Here is a 26,923-nt window from a genome sequence, read left to right as displayed (position 1 = left end):
TATTAGCTTATGTTAATGGGGACTTGGAAGTGCTCATATAGACAGACAGACAGAGCCTAACAAACTACTGCGTAGGCCTTTCACTAATCTACTGATTGGCCAGTCACCAGTCTCTGACGTCAACAGTATCGTCAACTCAGTGTGGGAAATGAATAGTGTTCTTAAAAAAAGTCTGCAGAAGATTTTGTACAAGACCAGAATGTGATGAGTGACGTAATAAACATGTAGGTAACCTACATCAGATGTGTTTCACGGGGAGATAACTTTCTTTGACCAGAGGGAGGCAGTAGTTCGTTGAGACCACTCATGGGGAAAATATTCAGAGGCATGCCCAACTATAGGTTGCTTAACATCAAAGGCAGACGTAATAATAACAACAATATGTTTGTATGCTAATTATGACGTTATTGTAATATCAACACTATAATTATATTTTAGCATAGATGTGTGATTTGCTATTTAGTAATTCATTCATAAATGTTTATCCAGGGCGACTTCGAGTTGCATTCAGGTTAAGATAGCAAACTGGGAAAACTACACAACCAAGTAATAGTAAGTACAATTTACTCAATGATGTAGCAGTCAGCAAAGTCGCTGCTAGAAGAAAAAATTGTGCAAGCATTAGGTAATAAAAGGCAAATAGTTGTGTTATTAATATTGGCATACTATTATGATCATTGTCAAAAATTGCCTGTTCCTGTTTAGGCCTTTTTCATTATTGTGATCAACATGTCGCAAAAAATGATTAAACAAATAATAGCTAGCCTAAATGTCTGCTCCAATATTACTCTGAGGCACCCTAATCTTTTAGACACACACACACGGAGAGGGAGAGAATATACATGTGTGGTTCCTTAATACAGTAAAATAGGCCTTCTTCATCCATGGTTTTATTTTGTTCCACACGATCTGATCTTTTCGTCTTGTTTATAAAGTTTGTTACTTTGTAACTTTTGGGAAAATATCCCCCCCAACGACGTCTCTGGTGTATGTAAGCTACTTGATCTCTTGTTTGCGCAACACAATCACTTTTTTTAAGCGACATGGTGTCTAGACAACCACGTGACGGGGCGCGCCAATGCGCACAGGAGACTCAGAGCACAGAGTCAGAAAAGAGATAGCGGGCGAGAGAAGGCAAGGGCACTTGAGCTATTCGCGTCATTCGCAGACCTTTTCTGAAGATCGCATCATTTCTTTGTCGCCACCTAACTCACTTTATTCCTCAGACTACGGAAACTTCATTCAATAAAGTGGCTGGATGAATTTATCATAAAATATTTCGACATAGAATTGTTGTACAACGGACCGTCACCGAGAGCTCTGTAGACTATAACATATTCAATCCGAAACGCAACTACTCCGGCAGATTTCTGTCTCGTACTTCAGCGGCTCCAGTTTGGGATTTGCTCACTCGTTTTGGATGTTTGCAGGATCCTCATCCTTTCGTTCTCTCGTAACGTCAAAATCTGCATTGAAGATCACATCATGTGCAGACGCGGATATGATATCTAGAAGATAAAGGATAAAACGTAGACAACCGCCGTTGTTAAAGTATTTTTGCTGTCGGATCAAGGATTGTATGGATTATTTTTTGTATTAAGAAAGCAAGGGCGAGCTCAGTTTTTTTCATGGATATATATTTCTAGTATTTTACCCGGCAATTTAGTCTACTGGTTCAGAACACCATCGAAAACATAATAGTGACCATATGCGCAAAATGTTATGTTACTATGGTTATCTTTATACATAGCCTACTAAGAACGGAACGAATGTATTTAATGTTCACAGTATAGCTCTCATTGTAACACGTTTTTTATGCTGCTATTTTGTATTAGCTACTCAGTGTTCCAAACATTGATATAAAGGTTTATGATATCGCTGCATTTTAGTAGGACTATATATCCTACCTATAGTTTTATAATGTCGTTATGGTGATGGTTCATTTCTCCTTACAGAGAAGGTTACTATCACGACCGGAGCCTTGACTTTTGTGGGGTTTAGTTTTCTGAAAATTAAAGACTGGCGTATGCTACAGAATTTCTCTGCTTCTCCAACTCCCAGTTTTTCCATAATATTATATCAGGCTGCTTGTCGTTGCCTGGACTCGGATCCCGGAATCTTCATGATTTGCGGACATCATGCTCGTTTTTTAGCCGGGAAACCCTCTTTTCGTCCCGCATGTTTAGGACCAAACGAACGGGGCTCGTCCGGCGACTCTGGAGGAGCCGTGCGCCCGTCGAGGGCGACGGGGAGACGGATACACGAACGCATGGATCCGGGGGTTGCTGTATGGGTAAATCGACGAAGGTTACCGGAAAAACAAGCGCCGGAACGGAGGCTGAATTAAAAGCCCTGACCCACTCGATACTGAAAAAAATCAAAGAGAAACAATTAGAGGGGCTCTTGCAAGCGGTGGAGTCAAAGGGGGGTGCGCGGAGCCCCTGCCTGCTCCTACCCAGCAAAGTGGACACCAAACTGGGTCAGCAGTCTTATTCCCTCCCTCTACTGCTCTACAAAGTGTTTCGGTGGCCGGACCTCAGGCACTGCTCGGAATTAAAAAGGCTGTCTTGCTGTGAATCCTATGGGAAAATTAACCCAGAACTCGTTTGCTGCAATCCTCACCACATGAGCAGGCTTTGTGAACTCGGTAAGTCATAACATGTTTCTTCTATAAATAATAACATACATTTTTTATTGCAGATTATAGGCATTTACTATACGTGGGTACATTGATTGGCTTGTCACTTTGCCAGACATGTTGACACAATTATCAGTGGTGTCTATTGCAACTGCATAGGTCAGACTTCGTTGGTGTGACGTTAGAACAGTTTTAGATGCACAGCCATCGGAATTATCGCGACATGTTTATGTCCGGGGTGCCTCTTAATTATTCGTCTAATGTCTTTGCTTGTCTCCTCACAAGTAATGCAGAGACTGCACATATCAAAGAAATATTAATTATATAATTGCCTTATTATTTTATAATAACAGCAGTATTTTATGTTATGACAAAGCTTTTTTTTCATTTGTTTTGGCTTTTACACCAAAATATATAAACAATTAAAATCGTCCTAGATGTTTATAATTTCACACACGAAATTCAGGGCATAACCATGTTAAAATATACATGTATACAGCATTCAGTAAATACAATTAAGTTTTTATATATATAAGTTTATATATATATAATATTGTTGATGTTTCTATGCCAGCCTACTACTAACAACTGGCAAATGACGAGCGAAATGCCTAAAGTGAGTCTAGTCTTTCATGTGTGTTGTTTTTGACAGTCAGCCTGGACCAAGTTAAGATTAAGTTTGCTCACAGGCCGGCAGGCAGCGACTCCGATTGGAGTGTCTTGTTCGGTTGTGAGCCAAAAGAGGCCCGTATCTCCCACAGCCTAAGTCGCAGCCTAGTCAGATAGCCGCCTGGAGGCTGGCGCCAGGCGCCCCCTGTTTATCTCTGCGCCAGATATCAAGGCAATCGCCGCCTGGCTGCCTCGCTGCTTGCCCTGCCTCCAACCCTCACTGCTAACACAAACAGTTTTCCAAAAGAATGCCAACTGTTATCATAAGTTTCTATCTTCCCCTGAACCCATTTTCTCATGCTCTCTCTCTCTCTCCCCCCCCCCGCAACATCTCTTTCGTTTTTTCTTTTCATTTTCAGAGTCTCCCCCTCCTCCTTACTCCCGATATCCAATGGACTTTCTTAAACCACCCGGTGAGTTTTTCTATGATACATTTTTGTAACAAGCATTTCATTAAGGTTTTTCTCGCCAATGTACACATGTTGTCTTTTCAGATGTCTTTTCATCTGTTATGCATAGACCTATACTTTAAATCCATCCAAGTTTAAATTAAGGCTTTCATAATTTATTAAAATATGAAGTTCACATTTTTAGTTTTAGTGCACACATTTGTATATTGGTGTTAATTACATTGTCTTGAAATAGACTGAAAAAAACAAGTTTACATTAAGGGTATAATAGAAGTATGCTTTAATTGTGCTAACCTATAAGCTACTTTTGACATAACATGTATTTTTTGTTCTGTAAGGAATCGTAAATGAGAACTCACATTGCATGCATATGTAGAATTCTGAAAGTTAACTTTATTACATGAAAAACAATATTTTGTTTCCTTAGCAAAAACCTATAAACAAGTATTTAACATTTGTAACAAAAAATAAAAAGGCTAATAATAAGCCAAGTCTATGTTCAACAACATATTTTCAAGCAGTCATTTCTAAACAACACATTGTTATGGCTCCAGTTAAATAGAAATCTGCATTGAGATCGGTGCTGAATATGGAAATGTTTTTGATTTATGGTATGGGTCAGACTGTGACTGGCATGCCCGCCTGCCAGCCATGCAGCCCAGCGCCGACCGGGACCCTGTAATAGAATGGCTTGTAGCCAAGGCCGGGGTCCATTCCTGGCTGGCACCAGCTCTGTGGTGGCTCTGTGGCTGTGCAAACCTTAGAGTGGTGGGGGTGACCTGGCAGGGCAGATACACAGTGTTGTGACTGGGGTAGAGGGAACGGCAACCCGCACACACACAACAAAACACCCCCCTACCCAAGTGCTAACATACGGGTGTGAGTTACTTGAGTTAGGGTGGTGTTGTCGTCTGTGGGTGGTGGTAGAGGAGGAAATGGGAAATGTGTATGACATGAGGGGGAAAGACCCAAATGTTTCTGGAGCCATATTTTATCTGTTGAATTAATCTGATTGTAGATTATGGCCAAGGTTTTGGGAGTGTCACCATGTGTGGGTGTACATTTGGAGCTTGTGATTGTTTGTTTGGAGCCTGTGTGTGTCTGTGTGTGCGTGTCTATGTGTGTGTGTGTGTGTGTGTGTGTGCAGGCATGTGGTTAAATCTGTGAGCCATTTTAGAAGGAAGGCTGTTACCTCAAATATGTATGCCAGTATTCGCCTGCCAAAAAAAGGAAGTTGGAAGTTATTGAAGCACTGTGTCGATAACCATCCTGGGGCCTCTTATGGAAGTGATCCTCATGGCATGCTCAGCGTTTGTCAGTTAGATTTCCTGTGTGCGTTAAAGATTTCAGTGGAACCACTACATACGCGTTCATCGAAAACGGTTGGAGTCTTGCTAAGTGAAGATGAATTTGAACTGTTTCACCGGCGGTCGACAGTGAGTCACTCTTTTATGAATCATTTCTGGGGTTTCCGGTGCGGTTCCCATCAGACCACATGGAGTACACTTCCTGAGGATGACCCGGGTGTCCACCCGGTCCATTTCTTATGTAAAAATACTATTGAACGATTACTCTTCAAACAGTGTGCTACAAAAGCAATAGGTAGCCTAGTGGTTAAATATTTGGGGCAAGGAACCACTGGTATGAATCCCCAAGCCAACAAAGGGAAAAACCAGTTTCGCCCCTTGAGCAAGGCACTGAACCCGAATTGCTCTTGTAAGTCCATGTGGATAACAGCATCTGGAGTGACTAGAATGTACAAATGTAGGCACAGGGGTATGGATGGTTTTGCCTGTGTGATAAGGATGTCAGGGATACAGTGGCATGCAGGACGTCTCTCCTTTTGGAGATGGGCTGAATGCCGGGTCTAGCTGAGTCGGAAGACATTTTGTATGGAGGGGCTGGGGGAACTTCCTGTCAGGATGCTCGCAGGACACCATTAACCGCCACACCTCCGCCACTTCATAAGACAAGTCACCCCCTGACAAAAGGCAGCTCCACACGCACGAACACACACACGCACACGCACACAAATGCATCTCTGATCTCTTATAGCTGGGGAGGAAAAGAGAAAAGGATAGCTGAAGGGAAAGAACGAAAGTGTGAGCAGAGGAAATGCCCAGTGAAACAATAGAATTGAAACAGACTGAGAAAGTGCCTTTCATTGAACAGAGTGAGAGAAATGCCAGGAGGAAGTGCAGCTGGGATTCTTCGAAGGTTCAGCTTGTGTTAGTGTGGCGGAGAGGAAAACGAACGACCAGTGTGACAGGGGACATGTTTTAATGGACAACGGAGAGCACGTGTTTACACACACACACTCAGACACACACACACACAGCTTGGATGTTGTAGATAGATACCAGACAGAGAGTCTAGGCCAAGGGAGCTGTCAATCATCCAGTTTTTCAACTCCATATAGTCCTTGACTCCTCTGTGCGCACCCAGGTGTGTGTGTGTTTCCCTCATTCCGGCTCTAACTAGCCCTTTCGTCTGTTTGCCACATTTACCGTGGTAACAGCCAGTGGATACAGAACTTGTGGAAACTCCCATGGTTTTAGGGACGTGATGTTATACTGGTGTCCTTGACCAGAAAGAACCAACCGTGTAAAACAAGCGAGGATGAAGACACATACACACACACACACTACACTAAAGCCAGGTAAGGGCTGGTCATTCGCTAGCCAAATTCCAATAGACTGACTTCCACATCAAGGGCGCCGCAAATGTGTGCAGTCGCGTGTGTCTGTGTGTGTGGTGGCGCTGTTTGCCAACAGGAGATGAGCAACAGCTGATCAATAGCCATTCAAAATGTGGTTCTTAGTTGTCCATTGATGATTCCTGCGTCTGAAGTTTTTGCCCTAATAATTCCGCCATAAAAACATCAAAGGGGAGTCAGGCATGTTTCTGTGGCTGCATACGTAAATCTCAACAGGAGAGCGTGAGAGTGTGGCGCGTATGTGCGTGGGAGAGGGAAGAATGGGGCGAGGAAAGGAGAGAGAGGTTTTTTAAGGAACAGGAATCAGATGTACGTGTCAGTCTCTGTTCAAGACGCCAAGAAACGTTCAGTATCAAAGCTGCTGTCATAAAATGCTAGTTTGTTTTAGCTCTTTGGAAAATGAATCATGTGGCATTTGAAGCTGCGACCTCTCCCTCTCTCGCACTCTGTCTTTCTCTGTCTCGCTGTTTCCTTCTGTCTCTCTTTCTATCCGTCTGTCTCTTTCTCTCTCTTCATCTCCCTTTCAGTGGGTCTTCCAGGTCTTGGTCTTGGACCATGTTCTGCCTCAGGCATGTGGTCAGTGAACCCATGCCCAGGAAACCAGTTCTGCCTCCTGGACTGCCAAGAAAGAGAGGCAAGCTGCTTGACCATGGCCCTGCATCTCGTTAAGTTGACCACAGTGCTGGGAATAGTCGAGCTAGCCCAAGGACCAGGCCTTTCTGTATTGTTTTGCTAGCTCCTACAGTCAATCCGGCTCCTGTAGTACTACCATATCTGGGACCAGGCTAGAAAACCGGTGTCTCTCATTTGTAGGCTGTAATGTGAGCTGCTTGTCTTGTTTTACCTAATGGAGCTATGTTTTGCTCTGAGGTGCTGTTGATGGAATGTGTTAGACAAGATCCATTCACACGTTTCGAATGGAATGTATCATTACTGAATACCCATCAATGGGCCAGTCATTCAGACAGCCACAACCAGCCACAGATATTCATTATTTTATTAATAACTTTATTTGTGATGCACATTTTCCGATATACAATGTATTTTAGTGTGCTTTGTATAAGCGTTAAATAGAATAAAAAATGTATACAGAATGGATGGGTGGATATTGGAAAGAGCTGCCTTGCCTTGTTGCTCTCTAGCGACTCCTTGTGGCTGGTTTTGCATCTGCAAGCTCAACTGTGGTCCTGATCCTAACCCATTTTGGAGCAGAGGGTTACTAATACTGCTTAGAAAAATGATTGAGCTGCTTAGCGGTGTTATAAACACAGCATAGCAGAAGATGAATTACACATGTCCGCCATGTATAGTGACACAGGGGTTAATCTTAGCAGGGACAGGGGTGTGTCGAAGGAGACCAAGAAGGGGAGGAAGAGTTTCCTCTGTCGGTCTAGCATGCCATTAAGAAAATTGACTTTACACAGTTCTCAAGACTCTGGCTATTTCCTGTCTCACTCATTGTTTGGGATTTGATGGAGTGTATCCTGCTAAAATATATTCCTGTTAGACACTAGCTCGGACACGGTGCCGGTGGCTCAAATGACAAAGTGCGCTCCTTTCAACGGTAGGCCCGTATAGGTTCTGGTTGAAATAAGTGCCCTCTGATGTTAATAGGGTGCCATTTTGGGACGCAGCTGTGCTCTGTTAAGTAATTCTAAGCCACAGCGGAGGCAGAAATGTTTTCTTCTTCAGGGCAAAGCCTCTTTTCCCTCCAAGCCAGTCTTTTATTTATTCTGGGCCTCTCTCTGAGAAAGTTGGAGGAAAAAGGAAAATGTGATTGCATCGAGAGGCCTGGTTGTTTTTACGAGGCTGCAACTGGAAAAAAGAGCAGAGCAGAGGTGCTGTTAGGTGTTTTAAGTGCTGTGTATGAGTGTGTGTGCATGTATGGAGACCTGCCTGGGCCTGTCGGCAGAACCTCCTGCCAGCCCCCCCACTCCCCGCCTCTCCCTCTCTCCCCCAACATGGCCACTTCTATCTGAGAAGAGACTTGCTAAGGATCATGGGATTAGTAGTGGGTAGTGGTGAAGGCCTTCACGGGGTAGGCCTCCCCTTAAGTACTCAGCGTTCATACTTCCTGCCTAATGATGGGCTATGAAGACTTGAAGTGTGGTTCTTCTCCGGTCTCCATTTTGTGGTCCATGTATGTTTTGGGGATATTTTTGTGACGTTACCATCCCGCTAGCTAGCATGTAAACAATGTGACTGCATGTGTTTTGTGTCATATTACTGAACAGTAATAAAAAGCACTGCGTGTGCATGTGTGCGTGCGTGCGTACAGGTGGTGTGGGTGGGCGGGTGGTTGTGGGAGGTTAGTATAGTAGTCTGCCTGGCTGAGTGACTGGGAGAATCATGGACCAAATTTGTTCACTGTCTTCATTATAGTCATTGACTTCACTGTGTGATTGACAGCTTCTTACAGCTGCTCTCTCTCTCTCCCAGTGAAGTTGGTCTCATTCTAACACTGTCTGTCTTACTGTCTTTTCAGATTCTCCCGACTCGGGGCCTTCATCCACAGACACTGAAGGGACGACCTACTCTGCCCCCGTGGGGCTTTCAGGTAAGACGCAAGCCCACTATTTCTCTCTCTCTTTCTCTCTGTCATGATTCAATGGCTGGCCGGATGGGCTCCTACTTCCCTGGTCACTGTAATAAATGAAAGAAAAGGCGTGCTTCTAGAGATCCACAGAAATACCTCCCGGCTCTTTAAACAAGCACTCTTCTCTTCTCGTCCTTTCATTTTACCTCATGCTGTTTTGTTTAATGTAATCCAAACAGGAGGGGGAAAAACAGCTTTAGAGAGCACTGAGTAATGTGTGTGTTTGCGTTCTTCTTCGTTCTTACTTGGATGTGGAACTGAGGTGGGGCATGTGTGTGTGTGTGTGTATCAAGAGGCGATAATATATGTCATCAGTGGATATCAAGGGGTCGAAGCATTGTAGGCCTTGTCAAGACTGTCCCCAATGGGAACACATACAGAGACATTCAAGTGGAAGGTTAGTTGAAGTTGGCTGGTCATCGGGGTTAAGACCATGTTGATCTGACCAATATGCATTCAACTAGCATTCAACTAGCATTCAACTAGCATTCAACATCTCCTCACTATCTCTCTGTCTTTATCTCTTCTCTCTTTCTCTGTACATGTCTTTTCTCTTTTCCTTCTCTGTTTACAGTGAAACATTCTTTACTGGGAGGGAGGTGTATGTTTTTGGTCAGCCTCTAAGTCGTAGATTCTCTCCCATTATCATCTAGGCCGTAGCGCCTTCTCCCTCCATCCTGATGGTGTTTATGAGGTGGAGGCTGGACGTGGGGCTGAAAGAAAGAGGAGGGAGAAAGATGGAGAGAGTTCTCCCTCTCTTTCTCATTCAGATGTTTCTCATTACAGAGATTGAAACTTTTTTATGTTGGTTGGTCTGGCAGCTTAGCACACTCACTGCCCATTTTCTCTCTCTCTTTTGTTTAGGAAAGGTGGAGCTTCGGGTGCATGGTGGGGGGGGTCAGACGGCTACAGATAGGGGCTTTTTTTATTGGGTACTGAGATTGTGAGCTAGGCTGGGCTGTCTTGCCATTTTGTCTTGCCATTTAATTGGTTGGCTGACTGTTTAGTTGGTTAGCAGGCAGTTTAGTTGGCTGGCTGGCTGACAGTTTATTTGACTGGCTGGCTGTTTGGCTGAGTGTTTGACTGGCTGGCTGTTTAGTTGGCTGGCTGGCTGTTGGCTGGATGGCTGGCTGTTTAGTTGGTTGGCTGGAGGACCGACTGTATAAACACAGAGCAAACAAAGCCATGCAGCAACAGAAAAGTGCAGCTCTCGGTTCTCTTTGTTTTGGATACGTTTTTAGCCTGTGGACACACATTGTGTTTAAGACTGGTTTGTCTGAACTAGTGACGTGGCTGATGTGCCTCTCGTCTCCTCTCCTCCTCCTGTTTGTTCCCGGTTTCTTTTGTGAGCGGGACATGAAGGCAGCCTCTGAGGAGCCAGCGGTGTGCCACATAAAGTCTTCAGGCATCCAGCGGTAACCCGGAGGAGCCCCGCCTGCCTGACTCCTGCCTTCTGCCTCGGCGTCGACTTCCTGACTTGCCTCGGCAAGCGTCTGAAGTCCGGCAGCATTAAGTAGACGCACGTTTTTCAGAATCCCAGTGCAAACTGTGAAATTGTAGACTGGAGTCTAACTAGCTATTCCCCTCCCGTTTCCTTCCTGGCTGAGCCGATGCGGGGCTGGCCAGCCCTAGTTGAATGAGACGCAGAGTGGGGGGGTGGGAGAGAGAAAGAGAGAGAGAGGGAGGTAGGGAAGTAGAGAAGGGCCCCAGGCGCCTGGAGCCAAGGACTTGATTTCTCTGGCAGGGGAAGAAACTCTGCTCCCTCCGGGGCTCTCACAAAAGAAACAAGCCCCTCCTGGAGGCTCCATGTTGACCTTTTAATTCACTCACTCTACCCTTTTGATGTTGCTACCCAGACGTATTTACAGAAGGAGAGAGAGTGAGAGGGTTGAGAGAGGGCAAGTCAAGGAGGCATGAGGGAGGATGACACCAACACTGCACGTACAGATTATGGAAACGGGAGGATGACATTCTGAGAAGATTACCTTAGACTAGATATCCCACACGTTACACGTTCATAATTAAAAGAGAAACACGGAAAATATGATTTTGAAACCTCAGTGGAGTTCGGTCATTAACAAAGTGAACCGTACAATATATTGGTAGCATGCGCCTCAAGCAAAGGATTTAAGTAAAGCGAGCGCAAAAAAATACAACGAGGATCTAAAGCAATAGGCGAAGCCCCCCCCCCCCACCACATGTTGAATTTGGGGTCCTGTTCTGACTGACTAGTTAATGCAACTCATCCGCCCTGTTGACTCTTTCATTCTAGTGGCTGGACTCGTCCCAGTCTTTGTCACTGGCATTCCGCTGTAATGGAAAACAGGGTTGTTAAAGAGTTAACCTCCAAGTTGCAGTGACTAGAACACATGAAAACTAGGCTGCCTGCCAGACTGGAAGCATTAAAGAATTCTCTAGCACGTCATCGGAGCGGAGAGCCAGAGGTGGCCCGAGTGGTTGAGGAAATGGGCCGGGGCCTGGTCTGAGGTGGCCCAGGACACAGGGTCATGGGTGCAGGGTGAACAGAGACCAGAATTTGGCTTGGTTCTTTGTGTCTCTTGGCCTCTGTCTCTCTGCTCTAGTTTCTTCTTCTGCGCCTCCTCGCGGGTCCTGGCGCTGACGGGTCCCTCTGGACCGGTCGGGCGGAATCAGCCCGTTTCTTGACTGTTGCGTTTTTAAGTTATGCTTCCCTGTTGAGGTGTTTCAAAATATGGCGTACGGCCCAAGAGATGATTCCCCAGGGAAAACCAAAAGACGGAACTTCAGGACGTGGATGTATTTGCTGCGTGAGGAGCTCACTAAGGAACGGCGGGGGGGGGGGGGCGATTTGCAATTGGAGCGACCGATGGAGACGTACGTCTAGGATCTCTGGGCGGTGAGTGCGAGACTCTGAGCCCCAGGGGGTGGGGGTGGGGGGAGGTGTTGCCTCTTCCCCGCGGGGCTCTGTCTCTGTGCGTGGGAGTCGGGTTCAAAGCCGGAGGTGGCATGCTTGCCTGGTGCCGGCTAGGAGTGACCCCGGTGTGCCGGTTGTAACCAGAGACCTCTGGCTTGCTGCTCTGCTGTGGTGGTGCTGAGCTGACAGGCATGCTGTGTGTGTGTTTGTGTGTGTGTGTCTGTGCGTGCGAGACAGGCCCCAGCTTTTAGACGATGGGATAGAATGACCTACACAGACAGGGACTGGCTGATGACCCACACATACATACACACTGGCTGGTGGCCTACTGTCACACATACACTACCCCACCGCCCTCTCACCAGCAGGTTAAATTTAGGTTATGGTGTATTCTTAAACTGTTATCTAGCTTGCTCGCCCAGCCCCTCAGGACGGGGTAGCGGCTGCTTAACGTAAGATGCAGACTGAATGGCTACGGCCACCTCTTCGTGTGGTTTTTGCTTCCATTACAGCCAGCTCGACCGTGAACGTTGGTGAGTGACCCGGGCTGTCTCTGCACACCATACTAGCGAAACATGCGTCAAGCGTTCTGTTGCTAACAGTTTAGCTTCCTCTGCTGACAGTTCGCCTGGCTTCACACTGGGCGCAAACCTTTTTTGTTTCACAACACACCGAACCTCCCTCCTTGACAGTTCCAAACATTTGAGCTATACCAGCAAGCGCTGGGGTTCTTAAATCCATTCCTGTAGCACTTAAAGGTACACTCCCGGAAATCATTTAGTTTTTTAAAGCGGTGCTCACGGACTATAGCAGGGCCTCGTACCGTGTCAACATTTAATACTTAACAACCTGCATTTATTTATTTGCTCTTTTTTTTCTGCTCTTTTTTTCCCGGTTCCTTCTTTCCATGGCGCATTTGAGGTAAAAGTCTTCCATCCTGACCCTTTTCGTCTCCCTTCACCCCACGCCACGTTGTCAGAAGCCTTGTTGTGTCAGCGAGCTCATTACTGTCCCTGCGGCCTCCATACCGAGGAGGTGAGGTGAATGCCTCTGGAGAAAAGCTCCAACAGAGACGCCATAGTCTTAGGTCCCCCCCTTAGTTACATTCCTGTCCTGTTTGGGTTAACAGAGGAGGGGGGAAAGGGCCGGCAGTCACAGGAAATGACCTCATGTGTTTGAGGAAAAGGCTCTGAGCTTGGGGGGGGGGGGGTTTGGCGGCGGTGGCCTCATACATAACAGAAAGCAGAGACTGAAGACAGAGAGAAGACAAGAGAAGGAGAAGGCAAGAAAGTCAAAGAGAGACCAAGTCAGGCTGAACAGAAAACCCAGTTTCTAGCGGTGCCTGGTTAATCAAGCGGCCGACCGTCTTCAGTTAAGACTGCTCGAGCTTTTCGCTTCAATCCCCGAACAAATTGTCTTTCTCTCCTTTGTTTTTTCTGACGTGCAGCGAGGGGAGAGGCAGGGTCAAAGGAGAAGCAGTTCTCTCCTTCTCTCTGTAATTTAAAAAGCCCCCCCCCCCCACTGACGATGTTCCAAATGGACCCCTGTTGTCATTACAGTGCACTACTTTTGATCTGAGGGTCTGTGTGGCCTGGTGAAAAGTAGTACACTATAAACGGAGTAGGTCGCCGTTTGGAAGGCGATCTGTGTGTTTCTCAGTTGACTTGAGTTGCGCTGAGCGAGGATCTTTCATTACTTTCCACTTCCTCTCCAAGAGCTGCGGCCAAGGAGTTCTCTTGGCGGGCAGGGGAGTTAATTTGGGTTCTGGCTGTCCACGGTTCCCCACCCACTGTCATTATGGTTCATGAATCTGAAAAACAGCAAGACGAAGAAAGAGAGAGAATGAAAGGGAGAGATAGAGATAGGGCAGAAGATGAACGATAGGCCATTAACGTTCGTCTTCGCTCAAGTTCTCTGTACATTAAACGCAACTGTCCGAGACTCTAGGAAATCACACAAGTCTACCAAGTGAGGCCCCCCCTCCCCCAAACCCTAATGTCAACAACATGAATCACCCTCCGTGTTTCTTCCTGTCATATTCCTTCTCTCTGGTCTCCGGGACCCCGATCAGGGGGTTTGACTTTTACGTCCGGGCTGGTTGAGGGAAGTTAGCCAAGGGGTTGCTACGAGTTTAGCTCTCCTTTCAGGCTTTACCTTTGTGCAGAGCGAGCAGGGAAGAGAGAAGTGTTATGTGGCTGTGTACGGTTTTGACAGATAGAGAGAGGGAATGAGTGAGTTGGTGGGAGGCCTCCAGGGAACAAGGTGGCTATTGTTTGGCCTCAGCGGCTCCAAAGCAGCGGCTTTTCACATAACCCATTGTGTGAAGACGATCAAACGACAGAGGGGAACATTCCTTCTCTCTGGTGTGTTTTTTCACCCCTGCCAGTCCCTCAGTCACAAATGGAGAGATGGAGAGAGCGAGGTACAGAGAGACATGGCGAGAGAAAAAGATTCCTCTGCAATGTGCCCTGTTTCAGCTATTTTAACATCGACCGTTGTGAAGATCTCTCATAAGTACCGACCTGTCTCTAAACCCTCTGGAAAGCGATCTGGATAGATCTGCCTTAACATTAAACCACAGAAATCCACAGCAGGAGCATGGCAAAATCATTCGTTAACCATCCGACTGGATCGACTGGTTGGCCGCGTGCAGGCGGCGCTATGGTCGTTGCTGTGGCAGCACTGGTTGCCCTGTCTGTTCCCACGGAGATCCCTGGATGTAGAACAATGCCTCCTGCCAGTTCTCTCTGTGTCTCATGAAGGGCTACAGTCTGATCAGCTCTGCTCTAGGGCCCATGGTGATATTAACATCCACCCTGAAGCACTTGCCTGCTATGCCACTCTGGGACACATATTCCCGTTGGGGGGGGCGAGGGGGTCACGCTTCCCGCCGATGGTTCTGGGGATTGACTGACAGCATCGGCCAAGCGTGGGACTGGACATGCTCAGGGGCTCTGTTTGCTTTCACTTCAGTCAATCCAGGAAGCGAGCAGAGATCCCTGTGACCATCACAGGAGTTGCCCCGAGGTCAGTGTGTGTGGTGAAAGCGTCTCCCTCCCTGAGAAGATATCTGCACGGTTTCCCCCATTGTAAACCCCCGTTTTTCAGTTTCTCTTGGGTTTCTAAATACGTGAAACAAACATGTTGTGCCTGCACACTCTGTATGGCCGGTATTTTCCTGCACTCTGAATGTATATATGTAGAGACTTCCTGGACTTGGGGGAAACAGAGTGCAGGCATCTTGTTCGTTTCTTCGTTATATAATGCCCTAATTGGCAATTTCCTTTATTACTGGTTTTCCCCCGTTCACTGGCTTCCTATGGACCTAGCAAACAAAGCAACACTGTCACGCACTCTCTCTATCTCTCTCTGTCTCTGTCTCTCTCTGTCTCTGTGTCTCTGTCACTCTCTGTCTCTCTGTCTCTCTCTGTCTCTCTGTCTCTCTCTGTCTCTCTCTGTCTCTGTGTCTCTGTCTCTCTCTATCTCTGTCTCTCTGTCTCTCTCTCTGTCTGTCTCTCTCTCTGTCTCTCTCTCTTTGTGTCTCTCTCTCTCTGTCTCTCTCTCTTTGTGTCTCTCTCTCTCTGTCTCTCTCTATCTTTCTGTCTCTATGTCTCTCTCTCTCTCTCTGTCTGTCTCTGTCTCTCTCTCTGTCTCTCTGTCTCTGTCTCTCTGTCTTCCATCTCCTCTCCCTGCCTCTTAAACAGGACCCTCTCGGGCTCTTTCTCTCACCGTCTCTCCCTCCGTTCTCATCCCATGGGTCAGTACAGTCAGTTCCAGACCTCCTGTCCTCCTTCTGTCCTCCCCCTTCCACCTCTGCTGTGTTTAGACTGGCTAAGAGTTTACCTTGGCTAATTGCAGGGGAGGGAATGCCTCTTGAGATTGCACCGCTGTCAGACAGGCTGATGCCTTAGGAAAAAGATAACATTTATACAAGGGGTAATAAGTCTTCAGGCTCCTCCCTCCCTGGGCACAAACACCAGAGCTGGAGACGCCCAAGAGCTTTGACAGGGTGTGTGAGTGTGTGTTTCTGCCACTGTTTCTGTCTGTAAGAGCTGTTTTCTTCTCTGAACTGGCTGGGTGTCTGATTCATTATTGTTTTTATTAAGTTATGGATCTCTAATTATGTCGGGGGCCATTCCCCCAGTCACTGCCCCGTTCTGACTCCCATCTCTGGAGCGCTGACCTTTTAGCATGGGCGGGTTGCTGGATTTGTCATTGCTTAAGTTTACTAGACTACAGGGCGATAAAGGAAAACAACCCTAGAAGAATCTAATCAACTAAGCGGTTGTATGTCAATGTGACTAGCGGACATTAGAAAGAAACAGTTTAAAGAAGAAAAAACTTTTTGAACTGCGACACGCAATATTCTGATTAAAAACTAAATGAATCAGTTAGATGTTTGGCAAAACAAGGTCAATGTTTTACCTGCTCTACCGTCCTATGAGAAGTGCAAGCGGGATCTGTGCAGGAGTCTAAATCACCTACCGTGTGTATGGGGGTGGGACCTGGAGATAGGAAAGGACCAATAAACATCATCGGAAGTTCAAGCGAATCACTGAATCCTCCTGTCTGTATATGTATACATATATAGAGTAAAGAGAGGCAGGCAGACAGCGGTTGTGAACCGTGAGAGAACAAAAGGAATGTCTCGCCATGACCTTTGACCCCTGGTAAAGACTGGCCCCAGCCTGAGTAGGGTGCTGTCTATCCCTGGCGGAGAGTGGAGACCAAGAAGGCGTATTCCCTCCTGTGCCCTCCGTGCCTCCCTCTGTTGGATCTCACAAAGAAGAGAGCCGCTACGAGACGATCTTCGTCAGCCCAGTGAGAGGGAGAAGAGAGGGAGAGAGAGAGTTTGTCTTCCTTATTTTCCACTTGCTTTGGCGTTGTGAACCCATGTTCCCATGCCAATAAAGCCCTTTAAATCAAACTGAGATACAGAGAGAGTCTTACCGTGACCTTTTCAACTAACTTCGCTTCCTATTTGTCCCAACCCGCCACCCCCATTCCCTTATGAGAGCAGGGTGAAAGTAGGGCGCTACCTGGGGAGTAGGATTCATTTGGAACCACGTCTGGATCAATAACATGTCGTTCTCATGGGGGGCCTTCTGTATTTACAGATGTTGATAGTGTGTGCTCCCATTTGAAGGTTACGTGAGCATGTGTGTGTGTGTGTGTGTGTGTATGTGTGTGAGTGTGTGTGTGTGTGTGGATGTCCAGAAATAGTAACGATCGGCGTGTGGAGTCAGACAGAAGCAATCATTAACTTTTCCAGACTGCTCTGCTCTCTGTCTCCAGTCTCTTTCTCCTCCCTAATGTCTCCCCCAACTTCCCAACAGTCTCAAGTACAGCTCATTTTCATGTCTCATTGTTTCTGCCTTACCAAAACCAGCTCATAATCTTTTCATCTTCGTCAGCTCGCCGGGTTTTAGGTTTCAGCCGGAAGAACCGGAAGCTAAGCTTGTCGTGTTTTTCTGTGAATATTGGAGTAATCTATTACCTAGCCTGAGAAAGGTGTTGTGATTGTTCCGTCTACCTGTCTACGGCCCAGAAAACACACACACAGAGAACCACAAGTCAAACAAAGGAGCCTGGGAGCAGATGGCAGTGGCCTGCCGGACTAGCAGTCTCTTTTGAGAATGAACATTGCATTCTATTTACAGGCTAAAAGCAGTGCACTTGATAGAGAATAGGCTGCTTTTGGGGAAGCGCACTTTGTCTTTCAGATTGTAGAGTTTCTTTTTTGTTCGGTTCGTGGGAGGAGGGGCTAGCTCACTGCGCTCCCTCTCACCATTCAACCGGGTACCCCTCGGACTGACCGGAGCGACAGCGGTGAGTTGGGGGCATCGCGCACAGAGACGACGAGCAAGAGGGAAAGAGGGGGGGGCTGTACCCACTGCACTACGGGGGGAGGGAGAAGCAGAGAGCAAGAGAGAGGGAGGGAGGGAGAGTAAGTGGAAACAGCGCTCTGGTGTTGGTGGGGTTTGGAATGTCCCACACCGGCCCAGACCCAGAGCCTGCCCTGGGGGTTGGAGTGTCCCACACCGGCCCAGACCCAGAGCCTGCCCTGGGGGTTGGAGTGTCCCACACCGGCCCAGACCCAGAGCCTGCCCTGGGGGTTGGAGTGTCCCACACCGGCCCAGACCCAGAGCCTGCCCTGGGGGTTGGAGTGTCCCACACCGGCCCAGACCCAGAGCCTGCCCTGGGGGTTGGAGTGTCCCACACCGGCCCAGACCCAGAGCCTGCCCTGGGGGTTGGAGTGTCCCACACCGGCCCAGACCCAGAGCCTGCCCTGGGGGTTGGAAGGGGAGGGATGTGGCCGGCCGGGGTTTAGAGCCCAGGGCTCTAATTCATCTGCCTGTCTCTGGTTCAGTCCTACTGACGGCAGACGCTGCCTCCCTCCCTCCCTCTCTGTCTCTCAATCAATCAATCAAATTTATTTATAAAGCCCTTTTTACAACAGCAGTTGTCACAAAGTGCTTTACAGAGACACCCGGCCTTAAACCCCAAGGAGCAAACAACAGTAGTGTTGAATTTCAGTGGCTAGGAAAAACTCCCTAAGGTCGAATTTTAGGAAGAAACCTAGAGAGGATCCAGGCTCAGAGGGACAGGGACAGGGACAGCAACGGGCCCCCCAAACCAGGTAATCCGCAGGTGTGGACCAGGACCTCATCTCCTTCTAAAATGTAAAACTGGAGGAAACTGAGAAAAGTTAGTAGTACATCCCTCATAACCCCCAGCACAATAATATAGCAGCGTAACACCTTGGAACTGAGGTGTTACGCCTTGGAACTGAGGTGTCTCTCTCACCATGTGTGTGTGTCTGTCTGCCTGCTCGCCTGTCTCTCTGCCTCTGGCCCTCCCCTTACAGAGAGGAGGAAAGTTCAACCCGGGTGGACAGAGATGGCACTGCAGCCACCATGTCACGGCGCCGGACTGACTGAATTACAGAGTCTGCTGCATGTAACACAGGCATAGAAGAACAGCCCTGTGGACGACAGGACTAAGAGAGAGACACCCTGCTGGGTGTCTATGGTCCTGCTCTGGTGATAGCTCTCCTAACATGTGGATGTATTTCAGTCTGATTAAAGATTGTTCTGCCATGTTGAGAGTCTCTGCGTTAGGATCTATCCTTAATTAAACACAATAAGTGTGTGTGTCTGTCTGTGCACACACCCAATGTTGTTCTGCGAAGCACTTTTTGCTGTGTTTAAGTCTGTGTCTGTAGTGCCATTTGGTTTCTCATAAAAACCTGCATGGACTAACTATTCTCCTTAGAACTGGGCTGTGGGTGTGTTTTTCTGCTCTTGCCCACAGATGTCCAGTTTGGTAGTTAGCCGTAGCGTCACTCAGTCACCTGTGTTTTCGCAGAACGCAGTGACTCGCAACAGTCTGTTTGTGGTCGCCTAGGGTTACGGTCTTCTACAGTATGTTGAGCTAACCTTGTTTTTTTATGCTCCTTGCTCAACGTTAGCGGTTGTTCTGGTTCAACCGCTGTAGCTTGTTAAAGTCAACTGGGAACTTTACGTAGCTGGATGGCATGGGATGAAATGCATAGAAATGTAGTGAATAGAACAGGCGGCTCATCGACTTGAATTGGGACCCCCCCCCCCCATGCATATTTCTATGCATGAGAATCCTATCTAATAGACAGAAATAGTTAGGTTGTAAAATTCAGTTCTCTTGTGGTAGGTTGTTTTTCTGCTGTGACTTTGCAGTGGCTGTGTTATGGTCAACAGCAGCTAAGTAGCCATGCTGTAATAATTAGTCAGTTGTGGTGTTTGTGGCGTGTCTTGTCCGGTTGTACCCAGAGCTTTGCGCTGTCTGTGTACTAGATGCTTGGCCCCTCTCTGTCTCGGTTCCAGCCTGGAGCTCGGTAATGCTCTTATCTAATGCTGGAAATGTATTTATTATTCTAATTGGACTCTTAATATCTCACCCGGCACAGCCAGAAGAGGACTGGTCACCCCTCTGAGCCTGGGTCCTCTCTAGGCTTCTTCCTAAAATTCGGCCTTCTTAGGGAGTTTTTCCTAGCCACTGAAATTCAACACTACTGTTGTTTGCTCCTTGGGGTTTAAGGCCGGGTGTCTCTGTAAAGCACTTTGTGACAACTGCTGTTGTAAAAAGGGCTTTATAAATAAATTTGATTGATTGATTGCTGGTTCATTCAAGCTGAATGTATTTTACTACTGGTCCGTCCGACCAATGCCTTGGCAGGTGGAAAATCTGCATTAAAACAGGCCCTCGGCTACCACCAGGCATGTCGCGCGACGCGGTGGAAAAGACGGGAATTTGGATCCTTCTGGGTGACATTGTACAGATGGCCAGCCCTTGTAACTGTCAGTTAGCCGGACAAACAGATACCTTGTGCTGCGTCCAGTGACGGAACAGTATCGTTGGGATTGAATTTCGACGGTGGCAGAACCGCGAAGCACGTTCCCTGCGGCGAAATTACTGTGTGTGGGAAAACGTGCAGTGTCAGAAGCAGGGGCCCCTTAAGTAGGAGGATTTTTTTTGTGTGGATCTCTTTGTCTCTCGCTTGCCTCCTCCTACCTCCACACTGTGTGTAGACGGGCACTAAGCTTCATGATGAATACCTCAGTGGTTTCAGGCTGTGATGACAGGCCCAGACACGCAGCCGTGTAATGACCGCCGACGCCAGCCAGGGGCCGTCTCCTTCTCTGTCTCTCTCCATCTCCCCCTCAGAAATAACAAACACACAGAAAACAGAGAGCAGTGGGGGTTAGGTGAGAGAGAGTAAAGATACCGACAAACTGAGAGAGAGAGAGAGAGAGAAAGCGAGAGAGAACTTCCACAGGTGAGTTCCAAAAGCTGTGCCCCGAATCACTTGCAATGAGAAGATTAACTTTGATGAATTTTAAATGGCACGCACTCACTCAAACACACACACCTCAGCCTTATACTGGGTGACTTCAAAAAGTCCCCTACCTTAATGTTTTTTCCCAATTCTTCACTAGATCCTAATGAAGGCATGTCCCAAATGGCCCCCTGTTCCCTGAATAGTATATAAATAATACATAAAAGTAGCAGACTATATAGTGAAAAGGATTCAATGTGTGATGCACCCTAGATTCTGAGCTAATAACAGGCTGGGCTGTAGTGTGGCAGACCAGATAGAGTCCCGAATGACACCCTAATTCCCTCCACAATGCCCTACATCTAACCAAAAGCAGGCCACTATTTTGGGAACGTCGGGGCATTTGGAAGTGGGCTGAGATACTGTTCCATTAACATAACTGCACAGTTCCCTCTGCATCAACTCTGGGTCCTCTGATGAAGCAAATTACTAGGTACTCTTCGCCGACTGTGTAAGATGAAAGGACTGGGGAGAGGGGAGACTGAGGAACCGGGGGAACCAAAATGACTGTGAGAGAAGGCTCTGTTTCATTTTCTCTGGAGTTTACTTTTAACTGTTGAAGGTCTGACTTGCTCGGCGAGCACCAGTCAGAGCATGGCGTCTGAGAGTGGACGGGCGCGTCCGCGCGTGTTTCTGTCTGCTCTGTCGTTTGCAGCCGACACTCGACGGGTCCGTTTGTAACTAGGCCATGGTGGTGTGGCATTCAGGGTTGGGAAGAAGTTCGGTAGCAGTTAGCCGTTTTCCCTCCCTGTCTCTCTGTTTCTCTCACTGCATAGCTGCCCCCACCCCCTCGCCTAGGAGCCAGGTTTCTGTTGAATAGAGATATGGAGACCTAGGGAGAAGGACGGGAGGCACGCTAAGGGGGTCGGAGGGAAACCGGAGCTGAGCGCTCTTTACGCTCCGGGGAAACTGGAGACCTTCGGATAGGCGTAGATTTTCAACCATTCACGTTGCTGCTGTGGTTGTCCATTTGCAGCTTTCTCTCTCTTGTGTGTGTGTGTGTGTGAGACGGCGTGTTCTGCGGAAGGCCATTTCTTTTTCCCCTGAAGGGACTTGTTTACCACATGTACAACTCTGAATTTGTGGAATTGTACTTAGCGATTGCAGGAGGTTCTGATTCATGTTCTGTGCTGTAGAATAAAGGCTTGAGATTGTTTGGTAACTGAAATGTAATTGGGCTTCCTGGTCACCGCTGCTCCTCGTTGCTATGTTTCGTTGGCCCCATCTCTCTGCTCCTTTAATCAAACCCATTCCTACATGCAGGGAGCAAAGCAGCTCTCAAAGGCTGCCATCCAAATGTCCCACAATGCACTAGAAGTGGTGGAAATCTGTGATGTAGACCTCATCCTAAGTTGGCCACTTGTTCATACTGCCTTTTAAAGAGAGTTTGCCTTCATTTGGATGGAATATTCACCCAAAATTCTCCACTGATAGAATGAGGTGAACGGCCGTAAAACAACGTTTGGGACAGATTTACCGTCCGCTTGACGTCAGCACATTGTTAGTGGGCCCGTAAGGAAAATACAAGGCTCCAGAAAGACGAAAAGCATTATGGCTTGTGTAAACAGAGTTTGGATGGGTGTGTATGTGCCCTGGTGCCTCGGCTGGTTGCTTTTCTTGTGCGAATTCCAGAAATTCCTGACGATACTGTTTTCTTGGATTACTATTGGGATATTAAAAGCAGTATTTGGCAGCCGAAGTAACGCGGCGCCTTGCTGCACTGTGTTATTTGCTTTTGAGTCACAGGGCTCTGCAGCTTTGAAGTGGAATATATTGTGAAATGTCTATATAGTGTTTAGTCATAGTGGGAAATAGTAGAAACTTTTATTTGTCTTTCATCTCATCATGTCGTTGAAGACTTTTAGTCGTGATAAGAATTCCTCTCAGCTGCCGCATCTTCGTGCTAGTCAAAAGCTAGACTGGTTTTCCTGTTGACTCACTACAGGAAGTCAACCTTGGCTAATCTTGTTCCTCCCAGTTCTTCACTATCCTCCATTCTTATCTCTTTCCACCGCTGTCTTTCCCTATCTGTCCCATCTTGTCCTGGCTTCTTCTTATCATCAGACGTGTTGAATTAGTAAAGCCAAACGCACGTTATTCATCCATCAGTCCAGTGTTTTAACCCTCTTTCCCTCTCTTCGCCTACAGATTCCCAAGCTCTCCAGGAGTCGGGCGACAGATCCCACTGGTGCGTGGTGGCGTACTGGGAGGAGAAGACCCGCGTCGGGCGACTCTACTCAGTCCAGGAGCCCTCCCTGGACATCTTCTATGACCTACCTCAGGGGAATGGCTTCTGCCTGGGTCAGCTGAGCTCGGACAACAAGAGCCCTCTGGTTCAGATGGTGCGGACCAAGATCGGCTACGGCATCCAGCTGAGTCGCGAGCATGACGGGGTGTGGGTGTACAACCGCAGCTGCTACCCGATCTTCATCAAGTCGGCAACACTGGACAATCCCGACTCGCGGACTTTACTGGTGCACAAAGTGTTCCCCGGCTTCTCCATAAAGGCTTTTGACTTTGAGAAAGCGGACAGCCTGCAGAGGCCGAACGATCATGAGTTCACACAGCAGCCGAGGACTGGCTTCACTGTACAGATCAGTTTTGTGAAGGGTTGGGGCCAGTGCTACACCAGACAGTTTATTAGTAGCTGCCCGTGCTGGCTGGAAGTTATATTCAACAACCGATAGCAGCAACGGATTATGGGTTGACCTTCCTCTCCCTCTTCCTCGTCCCTGTCACCCGACGACTGTGAAAGAACCCGAGGACTGGCCCTTTCCTGTTTTCAGTGGTTCGAAAAAGAAAGACGTTTAAAGAAGAAAGATGAGACGGACCCTAATGAACTTGCTCGACGTGACAAGTGACTAAGATTCAATTAAAGTGAAATAAAAAGCGAAAATGTATTTTATGTTATATATAAATATATTATTACTTGTAAATATGAAGACGTTTTATATGCATCATTATTTATGTATTGTGCAATGTGTTAATGAGAAAAAGAAAATAAGATGCACTTTGCTTAATATAAATGCAAACAAAGAAATGCCAAAATAAAATACAAATACAAATGAAGGTTTCTACTGGTGTTCATTTTATGTGGATTTAATTTTGGTAACATGGTGAATGTTCTTACATAATGATGTCTTTCAATGTAGGACCAAAAGAGTCTGAAATGAGTTGCTCACATGCACTTTTATTGTTCATTTACATGTTCATTTATGAGAGCAAATCACAGTGAATGCATTTATCTTATTAAGTTAGTCAGGTGGAGATATTGTTTTCTCTTAAAAAAAAATTTGAAATATGCAGAAACAGACATTGTAATTTGCACTGTAACTCAAATGTACAGACTTTAATTTGTAATTTTCTTATTGTAGACCACTCAAAAAACATTTGAGACACTATTAGTGAAACAGTCAAAAACACAGTAGGCCTACAGTCATTATTCCTAATACATCACATCGTCCATATATATGCATGTATAAACAATAAAAGAGAAATTAGTCACCTGTAAAGAAACATTTATGTTTGAGCATTTTTATTTGCAAATAGTCTTTTGCATTTGAATTTGGTAAGGCAACTAAATGGTGACCTACCACAATACAACAGGATGCAGAATCTACAAACTAAATCTGCTAACCTTATCTTTGTAATCATATTCTGGTAGTTTTTGTGAGGAAAATAAGATCCACAAATCACCTCATCTGCTGCTCTGCAAAACCCTCTTTACTCCCCAAACAATGAATCATTTAACACAGTCATAACTCACATCTCAGTCAGTTACCCTCTTCATTAGCTGGTTGGGGCTTTTTTTCTTGTTGTCTCTGCCTTATAAATATTTTGGGAGAGTTCATGTTCACCGCTTCCTCTCATTAACCCACTAGCTCTGATGACATCACAGGAAGGAAGCCATAATAATGACATTCAGAAGCCTATAAAATCAACAGGCAGTTAAAACACTGGCTGTGACTGTCTAGAATCAAGACCTCTCTTGCTAGCGCGTGAGTACTGTGCGTGTGTGTCAGTGTTGCCCGGCTCTCTCTAGCTAACAGATGGCATGTATTTAATGTTATTCTTCTCCAGCTAAAATAGAACTTAATGACTCTCGCAGTCTCTCTACAAAGAGAGAAACATCCTAATAAATGACTTTCAGAGAATGTCAGCAGAATAACAGTGGAGACATACAGTAGATTTGTTCAGCAAAGATTCTAATTTGCACAAATGTGCCATTAGCCCTGGAAGTGAAGAAATGTAATTCAGCTGTCAGAGAAATTGAATTTTCCAAAACAAACAATGGCCTACACTGCCTGAAATGAAAAACAACTGATGCTGATGTCTTTGGGTAAATTATAAATAAAGGAAATGTGTTCATTTTCCAGAATGGATAGATGGCGCATTATTACTCTACTGAAGTCAATGGAATTACAAAACACATCTGACCTTGACTGTTTTCAATGAGGTTTTATTTCTCCGTTACATTGGTAATGGCCCCTTATTCCCTGTGTAGTGTACTATTTTTGACCAGAATGCATGAGGAATCCCATTGGGTTGTGGTGGAAAGTAGTCCACTATTTTGGAAATAGGGTGTCATTTCCGATGCATCCAGAGCTCTGCTGTGACCATAATGTCTAGACTCCTGCTGCCTGTCATTCAGATGAACGTCTGGTCTGCTCAGGGGATTACTACAGTAAGCCTGCTTCATCAAATGGCACCCTATTCCCTACGTAGTGCACTACTTTTCCCACAGTCGGGTTGTATTCCTTAGGGGTTCTGGTTAAAAGTAGTGCACTATATAAGGAATAGGATTCCATGTGAGATTAATTCTAAGCTTGTTTTCCCCACACTCACTGTCTCAGCAACGGACCTACATTCACCAAAGACCCAGTTTCCACTAATTCCCTCCCAACCCCCAGAGAATGCTGTTGGAACTTTGTTCGGAAATAGGAAAGAACGTTGGTTCCTGAATAACCGCGGCACCGTTTGTTAAACCCATTGCGCGATTAATGGCATGAACCTCGGTCTGGAGTCCTGTTTCTCTAGAGCTTACAGAGATGTGCTGCAGGAATAGGGCTTTTGAGGCTGGAGTATTGGGCTTGGACTGGGGTTGTGGACTGAATGCTGGATCTTCGCCAGTGCATAAATTAGGGCTGATGCTGAGGTAAAGATGGCTGAAGTTGAAAGGACAAATGTTGAAGGCGCAGCCACTCGCTGTCATTTGGATGTATTTCCGATCTGTCAACTATTTTCATCTTCACGGATTGCTTTTCAAGTAGACCCTAACAATATTAATGCAATAACCAATGTACAAAAAATGTCCTCCTTGTGTTTGATAGTCTAGATTACATTATGAATAATGTCACATCTTTGGGAACAAGATATGGGGAAAGTTAATGGAGATTTTGAGAGTATAGTTTCAAATGCTCTTTGAGGTGATACATTAGTAAGAGCTGTACGATAGATAATTTAATTCTAAAATGAGACCTGTAGGTCTTTATGCAAATACATTTTTAAATATTAAATACCATGCTGAAAAAAGAACAGCTTAGACCATTTTGGAAATTTAGGATGCATTCTGGGATTTTTGGCCCTGTCGAGACACATTTTTGGCTCTGTCCACTCAAAACATGGAAATTGTGTGCTGTCATATACCATGTGCAGCTATTCGACCATTTCATCAAAACCACATGCTTTCAAACTAGGAATGTCGTGGCTGACTGAGGTACCATAGCACTTCTACTTATAGATGATGACATATGAACAACTAACACATCCAGCCCAAAATGGGAGGTTTTAAAAAAAGTATTGTTATTTGCAACGTCCCAGACCTGCATCAAGTTGGTCTAAGCAGGGTTGTTAAATCCATTTAATAGCAAAACATATAAATGGGCCATATGTGGTTTAAACATTTTGTAATGTATAATTTCAAAGACTGTATTCTTTTAATATTTGACATTCGTTTGAAGTTCCACCAAAATGTCTGGATTCCACTGACTTTCGGTCTCCTATTTAGCAATGGTTTATGTGCTAATATAAAATGGGTTGTTCAAACCCTGCTGATCATCAGAATGACATGGTATATAAGTATGATTTTGGTCCTTCAGTTGTAACCATTTTAGAATTGCAAAAAGG

General features: G+C 46.2%; 1 protein-coding gene across 1 annotated transcript; it reads left to right on the top strand.

Moving 5' to 3' along the window:
* Positions 1 to 1,096: 1,096 nt before the first annotated feature.
* smad7 (SMAD family member 7) lies at positions 1,097 to 23,859 on the top strand. The gene is made up of 4 exons (XM_010892798.4): positions 1,097 to 2,647; positions 3,667 to 3,720; positions 8,919 to 8,990; positions 22,946 to 23,859. Exons 1-4 carry the CDS (start codon positions 2,179 to 2,181, stop codon positions 23,482 to 23,484), a joined length of 1,134 nt encoding a protein of 377 aa, XP_010891100.1. The 5' UTR covers positions 1,097 to 2,178; the 3' UTR covers positions 23,485 to 23,859.
* Positions 23,860 to 26,923: the final 3,064 nt, after the last annotated feature.

The sequence above is a fragment of the Esox lucius genome, chromosome 14 (assembly GCF_011004845.1).
Source record: "Esox lucius isolate fEsoLuc1 chromosome 14, fEsoLuc1.pri, whole genome shotgun sequence".
Lineage (NCBI taxonomy): Eukaryota > Metazoa > Chordata > Actinopteri > Esociformes > Esocidae > Esox > Esox lucius.
This window is presented reverse-complemented; position numbering and strand designations above follow the sequence as displayed.